Below are 22,648 nucleotides of genomic sequence, written 5' to 3'. Positions count from 1 at the left end.
CATATTTCTAGTAATCTAATTTATAAAAGTTGTATATAAATATAAAAGTTTAGCTTCCACAACAAATGTTCATGTTCTAAACTAGCCAACCTGATAGTATAGGATAATAGCAAACGCCATTACAAAATTTATGTCGGAGACTCGGAGATGGGTTCGTTTTATAGAAATCAAGAGGAGTCACCATGATATTTTTAGGTGATAAAAAATGGAAAACAAAAATCATCTTTTATCTAACGAAACAATTTTGGAGGAAAAGAAGAACATTTTAACTAAGACTACTAAATTCTCATAAGTATTTCGATTAACATCGTTGCCTCTATTATTATATGTTTATATTTTTATTACAAATTTTTAATGGACTACATTATCCTAATTTGCTGCTTTGTAGAATATGTACGGACATGGACCGGACGAATTAGGAGTGTACGTATAACGTCATTGGACTGGTCTTGGTATATATCCAATTAATTCACTTTCTAGTTTCAATGAAATCAGGTTGAGATCCACTCTCGAATTTTTATATCCTTATAATAACATCATTTGTCAAATCGAATTCATCTCTTTCTGTCAGTCAGCATTTGAAACATTTTTTTTTTCGTTTATAGTTGGTAGTTATATCAAATATGTTGTCCAATGATAATCTTTGTATCAAACCTGTCCACTGAAATTACGATTAAATCCAATAAATTATGAAAACAAACTCTTTGTGGTATCGAGTTAAAAAGGAAAAAATTGGTTTTCTTCCACAAAATCCAATACAATACATAATGAAATGGCACAACTTTGTCCATGATTCTGAATCTCTGATCATGAAATATACGAAGAACCTAGCAGTTTTTTCTGTTTAATAAAAATTCCCATGTTACCTTTTAAATATAAAGAAAATAAAATTAATTGCCATAGTACATTCTTTAGTTAATAGACTAATACTTATTACCAAACAATATTTCTGGGACTTGTTCAAAAAAAAAACAATATTTCTGGTCATTTCCAACTAATAATAGACCCTACTTGGAAAAAAAAAATCAAACCAAGGGTCAAGGTCAACAATATTAACGTATCTATTATATTAACCCTAATTAATCAAAACCGCACACATAAAAGATACCACGAACTTACTATAAAATCTCAAAAACCAACTCCTTTCCTCTTCACAATAAATTCTCTTTCAAAACACTTCAAAGCAATGGCAAAGCAAATACTATACGCTCTCTTTCTAGTCCTCTTATCAACGACGGATCTCACTACGGCCTCCTCAGCCGCTGCCGCAGGAACTTCGAAACGCGCAATAAACTTCATACAAGCCTCTTGCAAAGCCACCACATACCCAACAATATGCATCAGCTCTCTCTCCGGTTACGCAAACTCCATCCAAACAAGCCCTCGACGTCTAGCCGAAACTGCACTCACCGTGACTGTTACCCAAGCCCAGTCCACAAAAGTCTTTGTCTCACGGTTGGCCCGTTTCAAAGGTCTCAAGAAACGAGAGGTCCAAGCCATTAAGGACTGCATCGAGGAGGTAAATGATACCGTTGACCGTTTGACCAAATCGATCCATGAAGTGAAGATGTGTGGCAGTGCTAAGGGTCATGACCAGTTTTGGTTCCATATGAGCAATGCTCAGACTTGGACCAGCGCTGCTTTGACTAATGCCAACACTTGCTCCGATGGATTCTCTAGACGGATCATGGATGGTCGGATCAAGAACTCGGTTCGTGCACGGATAGCGAATTTGTCAAGAGGAACTAGCAACGCTCTAGCTTTGATCAATGCTTTTGCTCAAAAATACTAATGAATACGTTTTTTTTTTTTTTATTATACAGTTTGAGCTACAAATGTGTAAAAGCTTTAAAGAATCTTGAATTCAGATCCGAAGTTTCTGGATAAATTTTGATATTAAAAGGCTTTACAACAATATATTTTTTTTTAATATGCGTTTTCAGTACATTAAAGGCTTTATCAACAATCTGAGATTTCTGCGGTTGGACGACAAATCCACGTTGACCGTTGTTGACGCCGACACTCATTAACACAGTTGACTTTTGAGTCAGATCTCACTCTAGAGTTATTAATTACTAATATACCCTTTCAATTATTTAGAAATTACGCCTCAACCTAACCCTAATAAACCGGTCCCACCATCTCTTCTGACCATCGCCGTATAACGCCATCTCCGCCACTTCTGTTCTTTGTCGCCGCCGTGTAACCGCCACGTAAGTTTGCGATTTATGATGTTTCTGATCGGATCAGTTGCTGACGTGGCTCATCTGAAGAGTAATTGATATTCATGATTAATTGATTAGTAGCTTAATTTGGTAAACTTAAAATGGTTAAAAATTTAATTAAAATGATTTGATATTTCATTCCTTTCACAATCCTTCTTCTCTTCACACAGATAGAAGAAGAAGCGATTCCAAATGGCTCTAACACTCCGAGTTTGTTCGTCTCCTTTAATCTGCAGAGCCACTCTCGCAACCGGCGACAACGGTCGTAACCACCACGCAAACGATGCCGCCTTCATCCGCCGCGCCGCCGATTTGGCCGAGATGTCCGCCGGAGTTACATCACCACACCCTAATTTCGGATGTGTAATCGCCACTTCCTCCGGAAAAGTAACCGGAGAGGGATATCTATACGCACAGGGCACTAAACCGGCAGAAGCCCTCGCCGTTGAAGCCGCCGGAGAGTCTTGTAGAGGCTCCACGGCTTATCTGAACATGGAGCCTGGTGATTGTCACGGCGACCACACTGCCGTCTCTGCTCTTGTTCAGGTTTTTGCTCCTTGCTCCCAGATTTTGTCCTCGTAAAACCGATTCTGGATCACAATTTGATCAAAGAGGCTATCCAATTCGTGTAGATTAGGCAGGAATTGGACGAGTTGTTGTTGGAATTAGGCATCCTCTGAAGCATCTAAGAGGCTCTGCGATTCGTGAGCTAAGAAGCCATGGGATTGAAGTGAGTGTTCTTGGTGAAGACTTTCAGAGTAAAGTTCTCGAGGTATCTCCTTTTTAGCTCTTGAACAAGTGTTTGTTTACAAATGTGCAAACTTCACATTCTTGATTATCAAAATATTTTGTCTTTCTGTCACAGGAAGCTCGGAAATCTTGCCTCCTTGTGAATGCTCCTCTGATTCATAGAGCTTGTTCTCGTGTTCCGTTCTCTGTTCTTAAGTATGCCATGACTCTTGATGGTAATTATGTCGACCTGCATTTCATATGGATAGATGAAAGTTTGCAGCTAAATCGTCTCTTTGTTTATTGATAGGTAAGATTGCAGCAAGTAGTGGACATGCAGCATGGATAAGTAGTAAACTCTCTAGAACCCGAGTGTTCGAGTTACGAGGGAGAAGTGATGCTGTGATAGTTGGAGGAAACACTGTACGCCAAGATGGTATATAATGCACCTTTATAGAGATGTTTGCAACTGAAATATATAATATCCTGGAAAGTTATGTGACTCTGTTACTGCAGATCCTCGTTTGACTGCAAGACATGGACATGGCCACACGCCTACTCGGATTGTGATGACTCAGAGTCTTGATCTTCCCGAGAAAGCCAATCTATGGGATGTCTCGGAAGTATCTACCATTGTTGCTACACAAAGGGGTGCAAGAAAGAGTTTCCAGAAATATCTTGCGTCCAAGGGTGTTGAAGTTGTGGAGTTTGACATGTTGAATCCAAGAGAAGTCATGGAATATTTTCATCTCCGTGGATATCTCTCTATTCTATGGGAGTGTGGTGGTACCTTAGCTGCATCAGCTATATCATCCGGTGTCATCCACAAGGTACCCGTTACTATTGCCATACTCTATATGTAGTCATCTTATGCTATCTTGGAAAATATATGTATCGTTTTGGGAATGGAGTAAGAATCAACATTGTGGATATCTTCCAATAGAAAAGCAGATAATACAAGTTTTAGTAGGCAGACATAAAACAATTATTTTTTAATTTCCGCAGATTTGTCTGGCTAAATCTCATTTTCATGCAGCTTGTGAGATTAGTGTTTATAGCTCGTTGCTTATCAATGTTTAAGACTGTTTTTCTCTTTTATGTAATTGATTTTTCCAGGTTGTTGCTTTTGTTGCCCCGAAAATTATCGGTGGAAGGCAAGCGCCATCCCCTGTTGGTGACCTCGGGATGGTAGAGATGACACAAGCATTGAATCTAATCAATGTTTGCTATGAGCAGGTAATATTTCCTCTTTATGACTTAACATTCACAGTGACAAGTTACACATTGAATTCCGTCTCTTAGTCTTAGGGATTTAATCTACATCCTTGAAAACTACAGGTTGGTCCTGACATGCTTGTCAGTGGATTTCTCCAGCCCATACCAGACCTTTTACCTGTTATTCCTTCAGAGGATGCAACTTTTGAAATTGACCCCAGTGTTAATCCCTTTGAATCTAGTATCATATTCTTCTACAAAACATGGGACCTTTATGGAAGCTTCTCAAATTTTTCTCCGCATCCAATTCGCATGCCTTATGGCGAGGAGAATGATGATTACAGAACATGGTCCAGTGTGGAACATTACTATCAGGTACTACAACAATGTCTATGTAAACTGTATCTTGTTCTTTCAAAATTCTTAATCCATTACCCAAAAACATTAAGGCAAGCAAGTTTGTTGGGGTCGAAAATCCGTTGGCACATGACTGCGTTGAGAATATAAGAACGGCAAGAAGTCCAGAGGAGGCTGCTCTGATAGGCAGATCAAAGCAGAGACAGCAACCTGAACTGGTATGAACAAAATCTCAACTGTCCAGTTTCAAGCAACAAAGCAGTTTTCACTTGTTCGCTGATCTCTCAAGATTGTTCTATACGGGATCAATAATGCTGTATTACATGCTTTAATGGTTGTTTTAGGTTCGGGAAGACTGGGAAGATGTGAAGATAGAAGTAATGTACATGGCTCTGAAATGCAAGTTCTCGACTTATCCTCACTTGAAATCAATGTTGCTCTCGACGGCTGGATCGGTTCTTGTGGAGGCTTCACCGCACGATCTATTCTGGGGAGGTGGTCGCGACGGAGAAGGGCTCAACTATCTTGGTCGACTACTTATGCAGCTTCGTTCTGAGTATATTAGTGAATCCTCTGTTTCAGCTGAAAACGCTTCTTTGGCCTGATGATGGGATTTTGGATAGGCTTTCATAATTTATTCCAAAGCAATAAAGTTTCAGTTTTGACGTTTTACATTATTGTAATTCTTCAACTTGTGTAACATTTTTGTAAGCTTGTAACATTCTGATAGTTTTCTCGGCCGTCGGATTCTTGTTAACGATATAATTTAGTCACGTCCATGCAAAGCGACTTGGACACGCTTGAAAAAAATATATTGAACTAAGTTAAAAAAATATATTTGCATTGTTCAGTTTTGAAAGTGTACAAAACAAATTGTATTCAATACTCATACATTAGATTTAGTTTCAACAATACAATTCAATTGTTACTTGGTTCGGTCCCGAACAGTGTAAATTCCAAGGCTTATATGAACACTTTTCCTCAGGAAGACATTTGCTGTGTTCAATCCTCAAGAAAACACTAGGTACCGACGTTTTGAGAAAATCCATAATCTAGATAAATAATATACAACATAAAGGTAAAAATCTAGTTATTATATACCGGAAATGTTAAATTCAATTGCAATAATATGTATAATTGAAATTATATAGTAACATAAACAAAGATTATTGAAAGAGTTTGCGTATGCTTGAAACTACAAGAGTATAAACTGAGCTAAAAGCACATGGAAGGTTACTTTAATATTGGAAAAACACTTCCTTCTTCTTCTTCCTTTTAAGTCACTTTTCCTCCTCTTTATTCATTTGACATTTTTTTTTTCTATAGATTTCTGAATATATTGTGGAATCAATTACAGGCATCTACATAGAGGATTGATATTATTTAATTTTATAATCATAGGTTGCTAAAAAAGAATATGAGTCATGATATCATATGTATACAATCCCAAGCAAAGACAACACACATCATCATGTTCTCCCCAATAACTAATCACTTGCAAAGTACATACACACAAACTCAAGATTATAATTCTAAAAGAAATGATTATTAATTAATTCAATATACAAAATCATATCCCTTTAATTAGTTAAGACATCACACCATGAAATTTCCCAATTCCCCATACAAATTCCCCATACAAACTCATATCCAAGAACTTCAAAAAAAAAATGCTTAGAGGTATCTTCCACATTTGCCTCTTGGCATCATTTCTTCTTCTATCATTCTCCTCCGCCGTGTCCGATGGTAACTTCACCGGCGGACCCGTTTCTCCTCCGCCGTGGGACCACAATGTTACCCCACCGCCAAAAACCGCACCATCCCCATCCCCCACCACGAGTTCTCCTACCGCCTCACCACCATCTCCTGGCCCAGCGGCTGCACCGTTTCCGACCGAAACCGGCTCTGTTTCCGGCGACATGACATGGTGGTGCAACAAGACTCCACACGCTGAGACATGCAACTACTACTTCCGAAATAGCCCACATTACAACATTAACCGACCACCAAGGCTCCGGTCCGAATTTCTACGAATGCTGGTCCGCATAGCACTTGACCAAGCCGTCATCACACACGCTCAAACCGTGAAATTCGGTCCGAGCTGCACCAACAACCAAAGGAAAGCCGCTTGGTCAGACTGCGTAAAGCTCTTCCAAAACACGGTGGCTCAGCTTAACCGAACGCTCAAGGGACTTAACCCAACGGCTTCTAATGATGTCAAGTGTACGGACTTCGACGCACAGACGTGGCTCAGCACGGCTCAGACTAACATCGAGACGTGCCGCTCCGGCTCAGAGGATCTTAACGTCTCTGATTTTGTTATGCCGGCGATCTCCAACAAGAACTTGTCGGATTTGATTGGAAACTGCTTAGCCGTCAATGGAGTCCTCATGAAGCAACATAATCACACGACTGGTACGTTCAATCATTTTACTCTTATATTAATTACTTCAAGTCGTTAGCTAGATTCCTAATCTAGGAAAATATCAGTATGTACATTAAATTCATTTTTTCATTGTAAATTTTCTCTTGCTAAAAATTTCGATGCAACGAATAAAAAAAAATGTAAAAGTGTTGCGTCTATCATAATCTTATTTTACACGTAGCCATATACTAATTACTAACACCATTCATCATACTTTCTTTTATGACTTTATCTAACTAATACATGACTTTATCTAATATGGTCATATTTCAATTTGTTTGGTTTATCAAGCTAACCACAAAGAACTCTTCCCAAGCTGGGTCACAAGACACGAGAGACGATTACTCGTATCGGCCTCTTTAGCTAGATCAATACCCCACCTAGTAGTGTCACAAGACAGGTCCGGCCATTTCCGATCGATCCAGGCGGCGATAAACATTGCAGGACGACGTAGAATCAAGTCAAGATTCATAATATATATAAAGAAAGGTGTTTACAGAGAGAACATTGAAGTCGGCAACGATAACCACAACATCATGCTCGTTGGCGACGGCGAAAGAAAAACAATCATCACCAGCGGTAGAAGCGTCCAGCGCGGCTACACCACCTATAACTCCGCAACTGCTGGTTAAAACCTTTTCTTAATATCTTAGCTAAATCCGACTTAAGATCATATCACTAATTAGATGTTCTCACTCTTAATTATTGAAGGATTTGGAGGTCAACGGTTTGTAGCAAAGGACATGACATTCATCAACACAGCAGGGCCATTACGTGGCCAAGCAGTGGCGGTTCGATCATCCTCTGACCTAGCTGTTTTCTACCGTGTTGGTATCCATGGATACCAAGACACGCTCTACATTCACTCACAACGTCAGTTCTTTAGAGAGTGTTACATCTCAGGCACCATAGACTTCATCTTCGGAAACGCAGCTGTTGTGTTTCAAAACTGCATGATTCTCGTTAGACGCCCTCTCCGAGGCCAAGCCAACGTTATAACTGCTCAGGGTCGAGGTGACCCTTTTCAAAATACAGGCATAACCATCCATAGCTCAAGGATAATCGCAGCTTCTGATCTGAGGCCTGTGATTCGAGCCTACAAGACCTATTTAGGTAGACCGTGGCAAGCGTATTCGCGTGTCACGATCATGAAGACCTATATAGACAACTCGGTCAGTCCCTTGGGATGGTCTCCTTGGTTAAGAGGATCCAATTTTGCTCTCAATACAGTTTTTTATGGAGAGTATAAAAATTTTGGACCGGGTTCTTCCACGAGGGGGCGGGTCCGGTGGAAAGGTTTCCACGCCATAACCAGCGCTGCGGTTGCTTCCCGGTTTACTGTGGGAAGCCTTATCGCTGGCGGTTCATGGTTGCCTTCCACTGGCGTGCCGTTCAAGACAGGGTTGTGAAGAGAGCCAGCATGTTCCTTAACAAAGACTATATATACTGTGTGTTGTGTCTGTAATTTATTACTGATTTATTACTGATTTATTTATCTCCTTTTTTCTATATATTTTTCAAACACGAAAAGATCATTCTATTTAAAAAGACAGTGGTATAAAAATCATTATATATTAAGAGACAGTAAATGATTAGCATTTAGCCATTTACATTCAACAAAATAATGTAAACTGTTTTCAAATAATGATTACTAGCAATGAAAAACTACAATTATATATATGAGTAGCAAAATGAAAAGAATTCAACTAAAAAGCAGAGTGAAATTCGAAACAAACAAAAGGTCATCTAAGTAGGGGTAAGATAAAAATCATCCTCCATGCTATCACCAATATACCCTAATAAACTTACCATCCCACCAACAAAACCAATTAAACCGAAACAAACCATAGCCCTAAAACCCAACCGCACCTTCTCTTTCACTTCTCTAACCACCACCTCTTCCTTAACCGCCGCCTCCGCCGGAAACTTAGTCTCTTTCTTCTCCTCCGATGACACATCCGCCGGAAACGTATCCTCTTTCTTCTCCTCCTCCGATGACGCATCTTGAAATAATAGCCACTGCTCAGCGTCTTCTTCTTTTTCTTTCCCTTCCTCTGTTTTAGTAACTTCATTAGGACAAGATTCGACCCACGAGTTAACCGAACCGGTTTCACCGTCGACAACACCATCATTAGTTTTCTTACTCTCCGTTTCCGATTCAATCACCGAACCATTATCATGACCGGACACTTGGTAGGTTTTGAAAACCTCCTCGAGTTCGTTTAGCCTTTTGGCCATGCAAGCAAGTTTCAGCCTTTCTTCATTGCCAATTTCTCCTTCCATGTCCATCGGTCGCGATGAAATCTCAGCCAATAAAAGGGTCTTGGCGAAGATAACTCGGAGTTCGATATCCCGGTAGACGTTGGGATCATCTTCGTTGAAAGTGATTATTGCTTCACGTAGAGACTCGAGTTCTTCAAGTTTCTTCTCTAAGACTGAGTTTATCATTACCTTCGTCGTCTCCATTCTCTTGATCCTCTTAAATACCCATTAATGACTTTTTTTGTCTCTCTTTTGTTTCTCGCTTAATCGCACTTTAATTACAATGTGGAATAAGGAAACTTCTAATGAAGTGGGTTGCGACGGTTACTATGAAATTATGTGTGCCTTTTCGTTCACACGTAAACACGTTACAACGTTACCTATAAAATACGTGGGTTTGGATGGTTTTTTTTTTTTCCATTTTTCTCTCCCTAATTTTTCCTATAGTTAGAAAAAAAAGGAAATTATAAAAGAGAAAAGCATATATGAAAAATATCTAGGGTTACTATGAAATCATGTGTGCCTTTTCGTGCACGTAAATACGTTACAACGTCACCTATAAATTTTAAATATGTGGGTTTGGATGGGTTTTTCTATTTTTTTTCTTTTTTGTTAACTTCTAGATTTTATTAAGAACTGATGTAATCAGAGTGTAGAGTAGATTTGATTACAATGGTGGGTACATAATTATGAAAAATAAATGATACATTGTTGGGGAGACATGCTTTGGTAAGTATATCTGCTGGTTTGTTGCCATCTCTTGGAGACCATTCAAAACGTACTTCTTCAAATCTCTTTCTCCAATTCCATGCTTCACGTATCCAGTTGAAGAATCTAAAGTTCATAGTCTTCTTGTTTAATAGATCCACTACTGCCTTACAATCGCCTTCAAAGATGACCTTCTTGTATATTTTGCTCCAGCAATTCTGCATAGCTATTATTAAAGCTTGACATTCGCTTTCAAGTGCATTATTGGATGGGTTTTTCTATTTTCCATTTCTCTCTCCCTAATTTTTCTTATAATTGATCAGAAAAAAAGAAAAAAAGAAATTGTAAAAGAGGAAAGCATATATATATACATGAAATATTAAGATGAATTCGTCCCTTAGAGGCAGTTGCATCTAGGGTAACTTCGAGGGAGAGAATTGATATTATATCAACGATGAATCCATTGACACCGGTCAAGCAGATACAGAGAATTAACTCCAAAGAATCGGATCTAGGGATCTCTGACTAAGCATCTTGGCACGCCAATTACAATGATTCAGCCTACGTTTCCGTAGGAGGCTCACCGTACGATCTCACGGAAGGTGATCTCCTCGCAGTTTTCTCACAATATGGTGAAGTTGTTGATGTGGAACTTGTTCGTGACAAGGGAACTGGAAAATCGAAGGGATTTGCGTATGTTGCGTATGAAGATCAGAGAAGCACCACTCTTGCTGTTGATAATCTGAACAATGCTAAGGTGTTGGGGCGGATCATAAAAATAGATCATTTTGGTGGTCCTGGTGGATACAAAAAGATAGAAGAGGAAGATGAAGAGACGAAGGAGAAGAAGAGAGAGGCACGTGGTGTATGCAGAGCTTTTCAGAGAAGGGAGTGTACTCCTGGAGATTCTTGCAAATTTTCCCACGATGAAAGAAGAGCTGCGAATACCGGTTGGGGTCATGCATGAAGATGGTAGAAGAAGAAGTTTCAGGTGAGAGATTTAGCTAGTGATCAAGATCGCAATGGCATTGATGTTAAATAGGGACTCTTTAGATTGATGATATCAAGTGGTAATGCTTTACATGATCAATAGTCTTTGAGTTGTAGCTAGAATAATCTATGGCAGATAAGATTGGATGACCTTTTTAGCTTACACACAGATGTTTTTTTGCTCTGTATATGTCAATTTTATTTTATTTTTAGATAAATATTAAGATGAAAATTTTGGAATTTACTGTAAATTTTACGTCATATATAATTGTAAAATAACTAAAGAAACGTTAGACCCGAATTTAAAATTGAAAAAAGGACGAAAAATAAATTATGAAAACAATGAGATAAAAAAACGACACTGAAAGAAAGAAAACATTTATCATACCAATAATGCTGTACAGATAACAAAACGAAAAGTAGAAGAAACATCATTGTTTGTATATTAATTTATACTAGATATTATTTCGTGCATCCAATTTTTTTTAATAAAAATTTTTAATATAATTTATGTTTTCTTTATAGATATAATTTTTTTAATAAATAACAAAAATTTATTTTTATGTTTAGATATAATTTGTTTTTAAATTATTTTTCTAGTATTATTATGCCCACGATCATAAAATATAATTCTAATCCGGTCATTATATTAATAAAAAAATCACTGTTATTATAAAAATATATATTTAAATTGTTTATTCTATTAATCTAAAAATGACTGTAATTATAAAACTATAATATTAACCCATCTGTTCATATCACTATAGAATACAAAATATTTTACTATTTTTTAAATAATTTTTATCTTAATATCTTGCATGTTTTAATAACCTAACCTGTATAAGACCATAATTATAAAAAAAAACTAACACATCCCATCAAATTATTATATAATATTAATATTTATTAGTTTTCAATATGTAAAATTTTGGTCTGATTGAATATGATTAAAAAAATACAATAATGTATTTGTTAATCATGTGTTATTCTGTAAATATTATTTAAATTTCAAATGTTAAATTAAATCGAATATATATTTAAGGAAGTCTAAAGTAATTTAAATTAATATCTATTTTCAGAATTAATTTAATTACAAATAATTAAATATTTTGAATTTTAAATAAAATAGAATCTTTTTTTGAACTGCAAATAAAATATAATCTATATTTAAGAATATCTTTAGATATCAAAACTAATATCTAAGTTTTGGAGTAAAATTTATATATAAAAGAAAATGTGTTTTTAAAATAATATTGTAATAAATTAGGATAATTTTAATATTGTTTTAAAAAAATTTCAAAAAACTTTAGGAGTGTTTGGAAGCAAGTACGAAAAGTGTTTATGTTTTAATAGAATAAATGACATATAAAGATTAGGTGTATATAATCTATGTTTAGGAAATTTTCGGTCCTCGAATAGGAACAAATCTCTTGCAAAACAGAAAATATGTGAATGCTTGAAAAACACGATGGGGATGTGTTTTTCCGAAGGCTCTCTGACGCTCAAGTCATAAAACAGCTCAAAAAGACTACCAAGTGGCTAATCAGATAGCAGAAAGAAGTCGGAAAACTTGTGAAGGAAAGTGGGCCGAGAGTCTTTGAAAAAAGTAGGATCTGCTCCAGCCTTTGAGTGAGAATGTGCTTTTTGCGGTGGAAAGAGAGGAAAAGAAGAGTTTGTGGGTGAAGAAGCTCTACGGTTGAGGAACCGCCGTGGAGGAGAAATGAAAAGGAATGATCGGAAAGATGGCTGGAAAAGTGTTGAGTGTCTGGACTTAAGAACCACAAGTATTTAAAGAGATATCATGGGACTTTAAGATAAGATGGCTAAGAGAGTGAACCTCTTTCTTGAAAGAAAGGGTAAAGTATCTATAAGAAGTTATCTGACCTGGGTTGGTATACCGGGTCGGTCCATAGATGGTGAGTCGGGTGGTTCAGTCCATGATCCGACTCGACTGACTTCGAATCTTATGATGCCGTCATGTTTCTAACGGTCTCACCAACTTTCTTTGGCATGTTCTGCCTGCTACGAAACCGTCCTTTGGCGCGTCCTTTAGAATGTACGAGTCGGTTCAGCAGTTTAGACGTGGTATGGCTCTTTGCTGAGCCTGTGCTTTTCTCTCTGGCTCATGCGAAAGGTCACTGTCACCTGACACACGTAAGGAAAATACATTAATTGCCAATCTCGTAGATTTGTAAGGGTATGGACAATCAAATTAAACCGAAACATATTCTTATTGTCAAATAGAGGAAAATTTGAATAGTGTTAAGTTGTTTATTCTTACCTGGCCTAGATCTCTCGATGCTGGGACAGGGCTGCTGCGGATGGATGATCTCACTCTCCGGGTACCTGTGCAGGCCACACTTTTTTATATCCCTGAATCTTCCGGATCACCGAGCTTAGGTGTAGGACATAGAGAATGTGACTTCTCCTCCTCCTGACCACTCTCCTCCTCTTAACCACTCGGTTTCCGACTTCGTTGTTTTTGACATCGTGGCCTGCGCTGTCAGACATGAAGAAATCTGGGAACATGTGATCTATCGTGCCAGATCTACAAATCCGAATGAATTCGAGGTCCAGTGCTATAAGCTTAGGTCATATTGGACAAAAAGCTCAATACATGTCCTAATTTAGCATAGGGAGACATCCCTGCAAAAAAGTAATAGACGCTAAGTGCAAGCATATATACGATTCACGTAAAAAAGATTTAATTTATCTCCAATAATATATAAATTCATAAATAGAATCTATTCATTTATACATCAGTGTATGTATAATTTATCTATACATTAATTAACTATATTATATGTAATAAAGTAGAATGTATTTATTATACATAAATTAAAAAATAAAATCTATTTAAAAGTAAACGATGTATAATTTTGTTATATAATTATGTGTATTATATATTTTATGTACATATATACTATATAGTATACACTAGTATGTACTATATACGTATCCTATATATTGAATCCTAGATACATTTTATACATTATGTATATACCATATGTATAGTAAATATACATACAATATAGTCTAATATATACTCCTAGTGTATATAATTAAGCACAGCTTCTAGTGGGATCCGATTATTTAGTTTTGATTGATTATAAATTAGTATAATTATATATATGATTTTAGGTGATTTCTCTCCATCTTTACGCCACGTCAGCACTTAGAAAGAAGACACGTGTCTATCTTTAATGTACTTTTTTCATCTTCCTCCCCACTTTCTTTAAACGTTTCTCCTCCGAAAACCACGTCGTCTCATCTTCCTCTTCTAACTGTGTATATAATAATATAAACAAAGCTATAAGTGACGGAGTTAAGATTTTGGGATCACATGATGTTCTTTATGATGGAATTGGCTCACATTACTTTTACCAATGCCAGACAGTGTTTATATTCTGAGGTTGTGAAGGTTTAATCTATTGGTAACGAAAGATCATTGCGGGTGACCGTCTTCTATGTCTGTTCCTCTAATTGCTTGGGCTTGCAATAATTTATTTTTAAAGAACTGTGGTTGCCTTTAGGTTTTTGTATATATGTAGCTAAGCTTTCTCCGATCCACAGAACACTATATATGTAGCTAAGCTTTCTCCGATCCACAGAACACGAGAGGACCCTTAGGATCAGATAACCAGGTTTGCCATGTGCAACCTTAATTAATTTTTATTAGTTTTGTTGCATTTTATGTGTTGATTGTATATTAACACAATGTTTCATAGCTTTCTTAACAATTGGGAGAAGGTTTTTGTATTTACTCCACAGAAAATTGTAGCAGTTTTGGGTAACTCATAAGATTTTCACTTACCTTGCAAAAAACTACAGAATATTTGACACTCAAATGTCACCTACAAGCTGTGAAGAATTTAGTGTATTTAGTGTATTTCTGCTATATCTTTCTGAGTTTTTTTCCTTCCTTTACATGCTATGGTTATCGCCTGCTCATTAGGAATAGGACCAATTCCATGGCTGATTATGTCTGAGGTACTAAATATGTTCAACGCAGAACTAATTTAATCATTTACTGATTAATTTTGCTGAAACAGGTTCTTCCATTCAATGTAAAGGGTTTCTCGCCAAGTATAGCAACTTTGGCTTACAGGTTCGTGTTCGTCTCATGGTTACTGACGATGACTGCAATATGTTCTTCACCTTGAACAGTGGAGGAAATTTTAATCTATTGCTTTGGCTTGTGGATTCATTGTGGTTTATGTGAGTCTTTGTGTTCCTGAGACATCAGGCAAAACACTTGAAGAGATTCCATTGTGGACAAACAACAACAACTGCAAGAGAACATGCATTTGAACATTTGTTACATAATTCATAGTATTCTTTTATTTATCACTCCACCTTTCATTTAGACCCGAGAGAGAAGACACCATTAGATACGAGTCATACCACCCTCCCAAAATGCCTTATCTCATCAATAGTCTAAACATCATAAGCTATTTAATAGCTGCTATTATTTGCTTTAAACTTCCATTCCCACATTTGGGTCGTAACATCTCTGGACTCAAATATTATGTGTCCATTGATTTTTTTTTCAACTTTAACGCTTAAAATTCTTTGATCATATATATTTATATTTTTAAACGCTTACATCCATATGAGTTCCAAACCCACTGTAATATTTTCAAAATTTAAATTGCTCTAGCGCTTCAACTAATTTTCTTTTGAAAGAAATTGTGAACAATCAATGCCTTGCTCTTCTAACTTCTCGGTCTGCGAAGGTACTATAAATAGAACGTCAAACGTGCTACGTGTACGTGCGACGGATCATTTAATAAACATGTCTACAATGTGCTATCTAATGAGATTTAATCTATAAACAAAACAACAATTCAAAACACAATAACATATAAGGCTATAACGGGAGTCACCAACACATGTTGGAGAGGAATGAAGGACCAAAACATGTTACCTCCACAAGGGTCTCAAAAACTTAGCCGAAACATGTTACCTCCACAAGGGTTTCAAAACACAATAACCTATGATTTTTACTGTCAGTGAGTTGAATACGAACTTCAATATTTAGACTAAGTTTCATTTTCCTGGTTTTCTTTAACACAACTAATGTTGAGTACTATAATTTGATTAACAGAACGATGATAGATTAATTATATTCAACAATGCATGCCAACTTATATGTACGTAAAAAATTTATATCTTTTTAGTTATGGTTTTTATTTTATTTATAAAAGTAGTTTATGAAAAACTTTACTATATAACTAAATTATTTTTTTGTTAAAAATATTTAGCATAGACAAAAATCTGCGCATAACGCGGGTACTAGCCTAGTTGTAAATAATATCTCAGAAGGGATATATCAAAGAAATCGGTGAGTTAATTTATTCTCAAACAATTTTGAACAAAACTTAATATGGTATATACATGTTATTCAATCGATCCAACCCGGTTGAATGAAACAGAACAATAACATATCATTAGTTTCTTCTTCTTTTTGTTGACCTATCATTATCAATTACATACTCGGTGTGTGCATTTAGTTGTTTGTAAAATGTCAAAAATGTGGTCCATATGTAGAAGACACTAGATAGTCTATATATTTTTTATGCTATTATTAAAGGGATCAGTAATCAAATGGAGTGGTCTAAAACCACGATCAAGTATTTGAAAATCAGAAGCCGTGGTCCTTAATCTCTTAGTCATAGATTTCCACCATAGCTAAATGTCTTAATCTATGTTTAGTTATAGTATTATTTTAAAAAGGGGGCTGATACTCATTTCAATATACTCCCTTCGTTTCATAATAAATGTTGTTTTAGATTTCATTGTTTTAAAAAAAGTGTCATTCTGCATTTTCAATGTAACTTTTTACTCTTATTTCTTGTTTTATCCCTAATTTAAAGATAATAGTCTTTGTAATTAAATATTATAAAAATATATTAATTAAAAGTATATTTGTATATTTTATTAATTTCTTAATCGGTGTGAAATGTGTCAAAATGACATTTATTATGAAACGGAGAGAGTACTAGTTAGTCTTTCTATTAATTATATCTATAGTAACTACGCAGTTGATTAAAATTAAAAATCTTCGTCTTTCTTCGTCGAGTCGAGGTCTGTCCCTAACCCACATCCAAATGTCGCAAAAATCCAGGTTCCAAGGCTGCAGAGGAGGACTTCGCTCAGCGGAGAGAGGTAGATTGATCTCAGAAGGACCAGAGAGCAGAGATTGAAAAGCTCCAAATCAAGCTCCTCATGAGAAGAAGCACTTGACTCCACTGACAAGAGAGTTGAAGGATGATGATTCTCCATAGTCATGACGTTATAGACCAAGTATCTACCAATTCAATTCACACCAGAGACAAATTTTATCTCCAATAACCATAATAAGACTTGCAATTCTCATCTTTATCATATTCCTAAAAAAGATCCAACTATAAATCCCTGAAGTCCCAATTTCATAATTAAAAGCTGTAATCCTCATCAATAAATAAACCCTAATGGTGAAATTGTAGAACAGGAAGTTGATCTACCCCAGATACTGACGAAAGAGTCACATAGCTTCCGTCAATTTCAAAGACATACCCGACGACGAAGAAGATCTTTAATATCAATCAATGACCAAATAAATACAAGAAATATTTAATAGTGAGAGTTATTAATAATTTTATCTGGTGTAGTGGTATTATGGTTTGTTACTTAGATGTAGGTGCGCGGTTCGATATTTTGAATTTGCATAATTTTTTTCATCCGTTCCAACGCGGATTCCAGCTGGCAGCTGATTCAGCATCAATAATTTGCGGAGTTAACTAACGGAAAATAAATTATGGCATGTTTTGGCCTGAAAAAGATAACTTTAGGTATGAATATTCAAATTTTCAGAAGTTCAGACATGTTTGAGCACAGTAAAATTATATAGGCATTAATTAGTACCATTTCACACGGTTAAGACATGAATACGTTGTTTTCTTTCTTTCAGTGAGAGGATTTCAAAACCGACTTAGATAAAAAACCAGAAAACTTTTCGGATCAGCGGGTCAGATCAACTATGGTTAGGACTGGGCAAAAAATCCGTACCGAATATCCAAACCAAAATACAAATATCGAATTCGATCCTAAATCTAAAAAATACCTGATAGATCCTAAATTCTTATACCAAAAAAAATGGAATAGAAAGAGTATCGAACCGATAACCGATCAAATACTTAAATATATATAAAAATTATAATTATATACCCCTAAATATTAGTTATATATTTATATTTAAGATAATTTGTATATATTTTTGGTTTTATGCATATATTTTCTTTACTTTTAAAGATTTTTGGGTATATTTTTGGGTTTTGAGGTATATTTTTATGTTTTGGATATAATTTATGTTTAAATGTCTGAGTCGAACTAAAACTTTGAGGTAAAAAATATAGATCTGAATATCCGAACTGGAACCAAACCAGAAAAGACATACCAAATCCGAACCAATATTTATAAAAATATCCGATAAATCATAACTTTCTTTAACTAAAATATTCAATTGGTTTCGAACCGAAACTAAATCGAATACCCAAATACCTATATCGAACCACGGTTAAGCCATCAACTATAATATTTTTGTCTTCTTCCAAAATCCTAAATAATTATTTTTTTTTCTTTTTATATTTATTCATTTACTAGGTATCTTCCCGCGACGCGCGGACACAATCATCGTATAAATCTTATTATAATTTGATTATTGAAATTCTTGTAACATAAACATCACATTTTTATTTTCAATAATTGAGACTAAAATATTGTATAATAAGATCCAACACACAAGTTTTAAGTTATATAAATACTTATACAAAGAAATAAATCATACAAATACTAAAATAAATCATGTAATAAGATCCAACACACAAGCTTTAAGTTATATAAATACTTATAAAAAGAAATTAATAGAACTCTACTCCATTTTTGAAAAGTTGCAACTTATGATGAATATTCTAGATAGATTATTGGTTAACACAATTTATCTGTTAAAGGAAGAGTAGAATTTTTGTTACAACACGAAATTTTTTGGCCCATAAGATGTATAAAAATATTGGGCTCAGATGATATATAATTTAAGTGTAACATAATAAACCGTTAACATCAAACAGATTTAGAATCAAATTAATTATATATGTTATTGACATGCTTTTTAATAATCTAACACACGCTATTTTTTGACAGAACATTATTAAAAATATTTAATATCGTTTGTAATCCAATTTATTAGAATAAATTATTATTTATTAATAATCACAAAACAGCCTTGTAAATACAAAAAAGTGTCTAACAAAACTAATAATATATATGGATTATCGATTTTGAATCCTTTTAATCGGCTCAATCCATTAGACATCATCTGTATCCAGCCCATATAATCTCTCTCTAATCCTGAAATTTCAATAATAAAATCATGTAGATCTAAATTTATGAAAATATTTTTTTTTTCATAAGTCAATTTAAACAACACATAGAAACATACTTACCTATTGCGCAAGGTTAAAACTTCATCAATAGGTGAATCAGTGATAAAACGGGACACACCATCATCATCATGATCCTTGATAGACATGATAACACCGGATTTTGACTATTTTTATGGATCATTTTAATATCTTTTACAGGTGTTTTTACTCCATTTCAAAGGTTTTCAAAGGATTTCTATGTTTCCGGATTTTAAAAGACTTTTCAGGTAATTTGGGATAAAAAGGCACAAAATGGAACAAAAAGACTCTTTTGGATAAATGCAGACTGTCAGAACTCTCATGGAGAGACGAAGACCTTCTCACCGTCTGATCACCCTCAAAATTGGACAACTTATAGAAGAATCAACCAGCTTTCAATTGCACTTGGTTTGGAGACATTCCAACAGTTGGATCTCAAGATATTTCATTAGCCCCGGAGCCACTCGAAGTCGGCCAGCAGCTCACGCGACCGCGGCCAATAAGCTATTTGCCGCGGTCAGAAGCTTCCCGACCGCGGCCAACAAGCCAATTGCCGCGGTCACAACACTCCCGACCGCGGCATTCAAGCTCCGACTTAAAGCCCACTTATCTGAAGCCCAAAGTCATTTTCAGCCTCAATTCCGGAACCCTAGAGACCATGGAGTATTGGAGACTATAAATACATGTCATTTAGGTCGTTTTTGGGAGAGCCTTTCATACTTTACAGAAACCCTTTTCCTTTAGCCGTTTTTATGAGATTTTTGTAGAAGATTGTTCAAGTCCGAGTTCTTCAATAGAGAAGCTTTCTTTATCTCTTTTCTTTACTGTTTTTCATTACTTTTATTAAAACCAATGATGATTGATATATCATGGTTTTTATGGTTTTTAGCCATGGTATATGTCTTATTTATAGAGTCTTTTTAGTGTCTTTCGAGTCTTTTGGAGTCTTTTCAGGTCATAGGTACGTTTGGAGCTTAACTGGAGACTTTGGAGCACTTTGGAGCTTAATCAGGATCAAATTCGTCAAGTATGGATTTTGTGCTTTGGTGACGCTCGACACCATGGAGAGTGATGCGCGACACTTGTCAGAGAAATAAGGAAAAAGCGATTTTGTTTCCTATTTGAAGAAGGAGTTGGGCCCAAACGTTTTCAAGGAAGCCCAAAACGTGTCTTAGAGATATATATAGGATTTTTATTCCCTTTTTACGATCACCTTAGATTTTAGAGAGGGAGATACTCTGAGTTTTCGGCTTTTGCGATTTCTGAGCTTGGGGAGACAAGTCTGTACTCTGTTCGTTTAGAGAGAAGATTTCGAACCCCTTTATCTATTTCGATTTATTCTATTGCTTTCTATTCATCATGTTTGTTGTTTCAATAACCATGTCTGAGTAAATCATCTGTTAGGTTTAGGGTTAATTAGGGTTTTCTTTGAATGTTTGATTAACTTTCCAGTTAGGGTTCATATCTATTTGTTCTTCACCTTAGGTTGTTCTTAAAGCTAATTCTGGACTGATCACCTGGAACTTAGATCTTAGGTTGCTTAATTGACACGGAAGTGTAATTGAATAACTGGAAAGAACCTGAGTTGAGCAAAGTAACTATTCGCAAAGGAATTTGGTCTAGGAGCTTTGTGAACATATCGAACTTGTGCATTAAAGCTGGTTTAAATTTGTAGGATTTACAAAGGAATTTGGGATTCTGGGACTTTAACTTAGATAATTCTCACAACGGAAGTTGGTTAATTATAGTTCTGTGTTTCGGTGCTTAATAACTGAATCCTGACTTGTTAAGTTGATTTGCATTCATTGATCTCCTGAAAATCACCCTAGACCTATCCTTTATCACATCGAATTTACAATTGTCTTCATTGCTATTCTATTTACTTTTGTCGCAACACTATTTATTTCGCATATCTTGGCTTAGCGTAACTCTATCTACATAAGGTTTATTGAGTGATTTCTTGTCTCTGTGGTTCGACCCCTAGATACTACAACTGCACATCTGTGCTCTTGCAGAGTAGCTTAGGGATTTAACTTTGAGCATATCAAGTTTTGGCGCCGTTGCCGGGGACTTGATTTCGCCATTAAACCTAGTCTTTGAGTTTCGACTAAGTTTTTCGACTTAGTGTCGAGCGATACCACTTGTGGTGTCGCGCGACACCTTCTTTTCTTTAACCTAGTTTACTTATTTTCGTTTTCTCTCTTTGTTTTTGGTGTCTCAGGTTTATGCATACTCGTGGAACCAGGAGCAACAAGGACATCCCGCTATGGAATTTGAGCAACGAACAGCTAGCTGAGTTAGAGCGAACGAAGCGGAAAGCAAGAGATCCGGCAATGATGGAAAACGCTAATGGACTTGTTCGTGATGATGATGGAACCTGGAGAGACCGAGAGGGTCATCTGTGCAATGCGAGAGGCCAAAGGATTGATGGAGATGGTAACATCATTCCACCAGCTCCTTTACCTGTGGATGTTGTTGACCAGAATCCACCACCTGCACCGCGTGGGAATGCTGCGATCGTTCCACAACAGAGGAACGTTCCAGAGGATCGGAATGCGAGGGAACCTGCACCTGCAGCTGGACGTGGACGAACACTTGGAGACTACAACAGGCCTGAGCAGTTCTATGCAAATCGTTCTGCGATTCGCGCTCCTGCATTTCAAAGAAACGATTTTGAGCTGAAGCCTGTGTACTACACTCTTGTGGGTCAGCATCCATTCCATGGCCACTCTCATGAGCACCCTATGGATCATATCGAGAGGTTTGAGGATTTGGTCACCAGCATCAAATACAATGGAGTGTCCAATGATTTCCTCCTCTGCAAGCTGTTTCCTTACTCTCTTGCTGGAGAAGCAGCTAACTGGTTGAAGCAATTGGAGCCAGGATCCCTCACCACTTGGGAAGAGACCAGGAACGCCTTCCTGCACAACTTCTTCGACGATGCTAGGTCTGAGGAGTTGAGGACGAAAATTTCGACTTTCTCTCAGGACCCTACTGAAGCGTTCAAGGCTTCTTGGGTGCGATTCAAATCGTACCAGCGAGACTGCCCTCATCATGGCTTCAGCGATGTGCAGTTGCTGGGTATTTTCTTCAGAGGCATCGACTGGAGGTATCAGATGGCACTTGATGCAGCAAGCAATGGTAACTTCAACACCAGATACCCAGACGAAGCTGTTGAGCTCATCGAAAATTTGGCATCCAGCAACAGCACCAAGAATGCTGATCTTGAGCGAAAGAAGCAAGCTGGGAACATGGATAGATCGCAGATCGCTGAAGTGAAGGCTAAACTTGACTCT

At 36.4% G+C, this 22,648-nt stretch overlaps 4 protein-coding genes, 1 non-coding gene and 1 pseudogene across 6 annotated transcripts; 4 read left to right on the top strand and 2 right to left on the bottom strand.

Moving 5' to 3' along the window:
* Positions 1–1,177: 1,177 nt before the first annotated feature.
* LOC18020898 (pectinesterase inhibitor 11) lies at positions 1,178–1,899 on the top strand. Its single transcript, XM_006404327.2, has one exon. The coding sequence runs from the start codon at positions 1,187–1,189 to the stop codon at positions 1,790–1,792; it is 606 nt and encodes a 201-aa protein (XP_006404390.1). The 5' UTR covers positions 1,178–1,186; the 3' UTR covers positions 1,793–1,899.
* A 227-nt stretch (positions 1,900–2,126) lies between these two features.
* LOC18020897 (riboflavin biosynthesis protein PYRR, chloroplastic) lies at positions 2,127–5,196 on the top strand. Of its 2 annotated transcripts, XM_024157582.1 has the most exons (10): positions 2,127–2,213; positions 2,396–2,771; positions 2,863–2,997; positions 3,091–3,190; positions 3,265–3,390; positions 3,471–3,784; positions 4,071–4,190; positions 4,293–4,544; positions 4,619–4,744; positions 4,871–5,196. In XM_024157582.1, the coding sequence occupies exons 2-10, from the start codon at positions 2,418–2,420 to the stop codon at positions 5,129–5,131; spliced, it is 1,788 nt and encodes a 595-aa protein (XP_024013350.1). In that variant the 5' UTR covers positions 2,127–2,213; positions 2,396–2,417; the 3' UTR covers positions 5,132–5,196. The 2 variants fall into 2 exon arrangements, with proteins under 2 accessions (XP_024013350.1, XP_024013351.1); XM_024157583.1 differs by lacking the exon at positions 2,127–2,213 and having other exon boundaries at positions 2,381–2,771.
* A 1,000-nt stretch (positions 5,197–6,196) lies between these two features.
* Positions 6,197–8,365, top strand: LOC18020896 (probable pectinesterase/pectinesterase inhibitor 33). The gene is made up of 3 exons (XM_006404325.2): positions 6,197–6,941; positions 7,243–7,578; positions 7,663–8,365. Exons 1-3 carry the CDS (start codon positions 6,197–6,199, stop codon positions 8,358–8,360), a joined length of 1,779 nt encoding a protein of 592 aa, XP_006404388.1. The 3' UTR covers positions 8,361–8,365.
* Positions 8,366–8,697: 332 nt separating this feature from the next.
* Positions 8,698–9,417, bottom strand: LOC18020895. Its single transcript, XM_024157594.1, has 2 exons — positions 8,908–9,417; positions 8,698–8,865 (listed from the first exon to the last, which is right to left on the bottom strand). The coding sequence occupies exons 1-2, from the start codon at positions 9,415–9,417 to the stop codon at positions 8,698–8,700; spliced, it is 678 nt and encodes a 225-aa protein (XP_024013362.1).
* Positions 9,418–10,625: 1,208 nt separating this feature from the next.
* On the top strand, positions 10,626–10,851 carry LOC18020894 (annotated as a pseudogene).
* An 11,455-nt stretch (positions 10,852–22,306) lies between these two features.
* LOC112087933 lies at positions 22,307–22,413 on the bottom strand. The gene has a single exon (XR_002900338.1). It is a non-coding gene; the product is annotated as a small nucleolar RNA R71 (small nucleolar RNA).
* Between the last annotated feature and the right edge of the window lie 235 nt (positions 22,414–22,648).

Source organism: Eutrema salsugineum, unplaced genomic scaffold (genome assembly GCF_000478725.1).
Source record: "Eutrema salsugineum unplaced genomic scaffold, Eutsalg1_0 scaffold_16, whole genome shotgun sequence".
NCBI classification, from domain to species: Eukaryota; Viridiplantae; Streptophyta; class Magnoliopsida; order Brassicales; family Brassicaceae; genus Eutrema; species Eutrema salsugineum.
The sequence above is the reverse complement of the archived record's forward strand: the minus strand, read 5'-3'. Positions and strand labels throughout refer to the sequence as shown.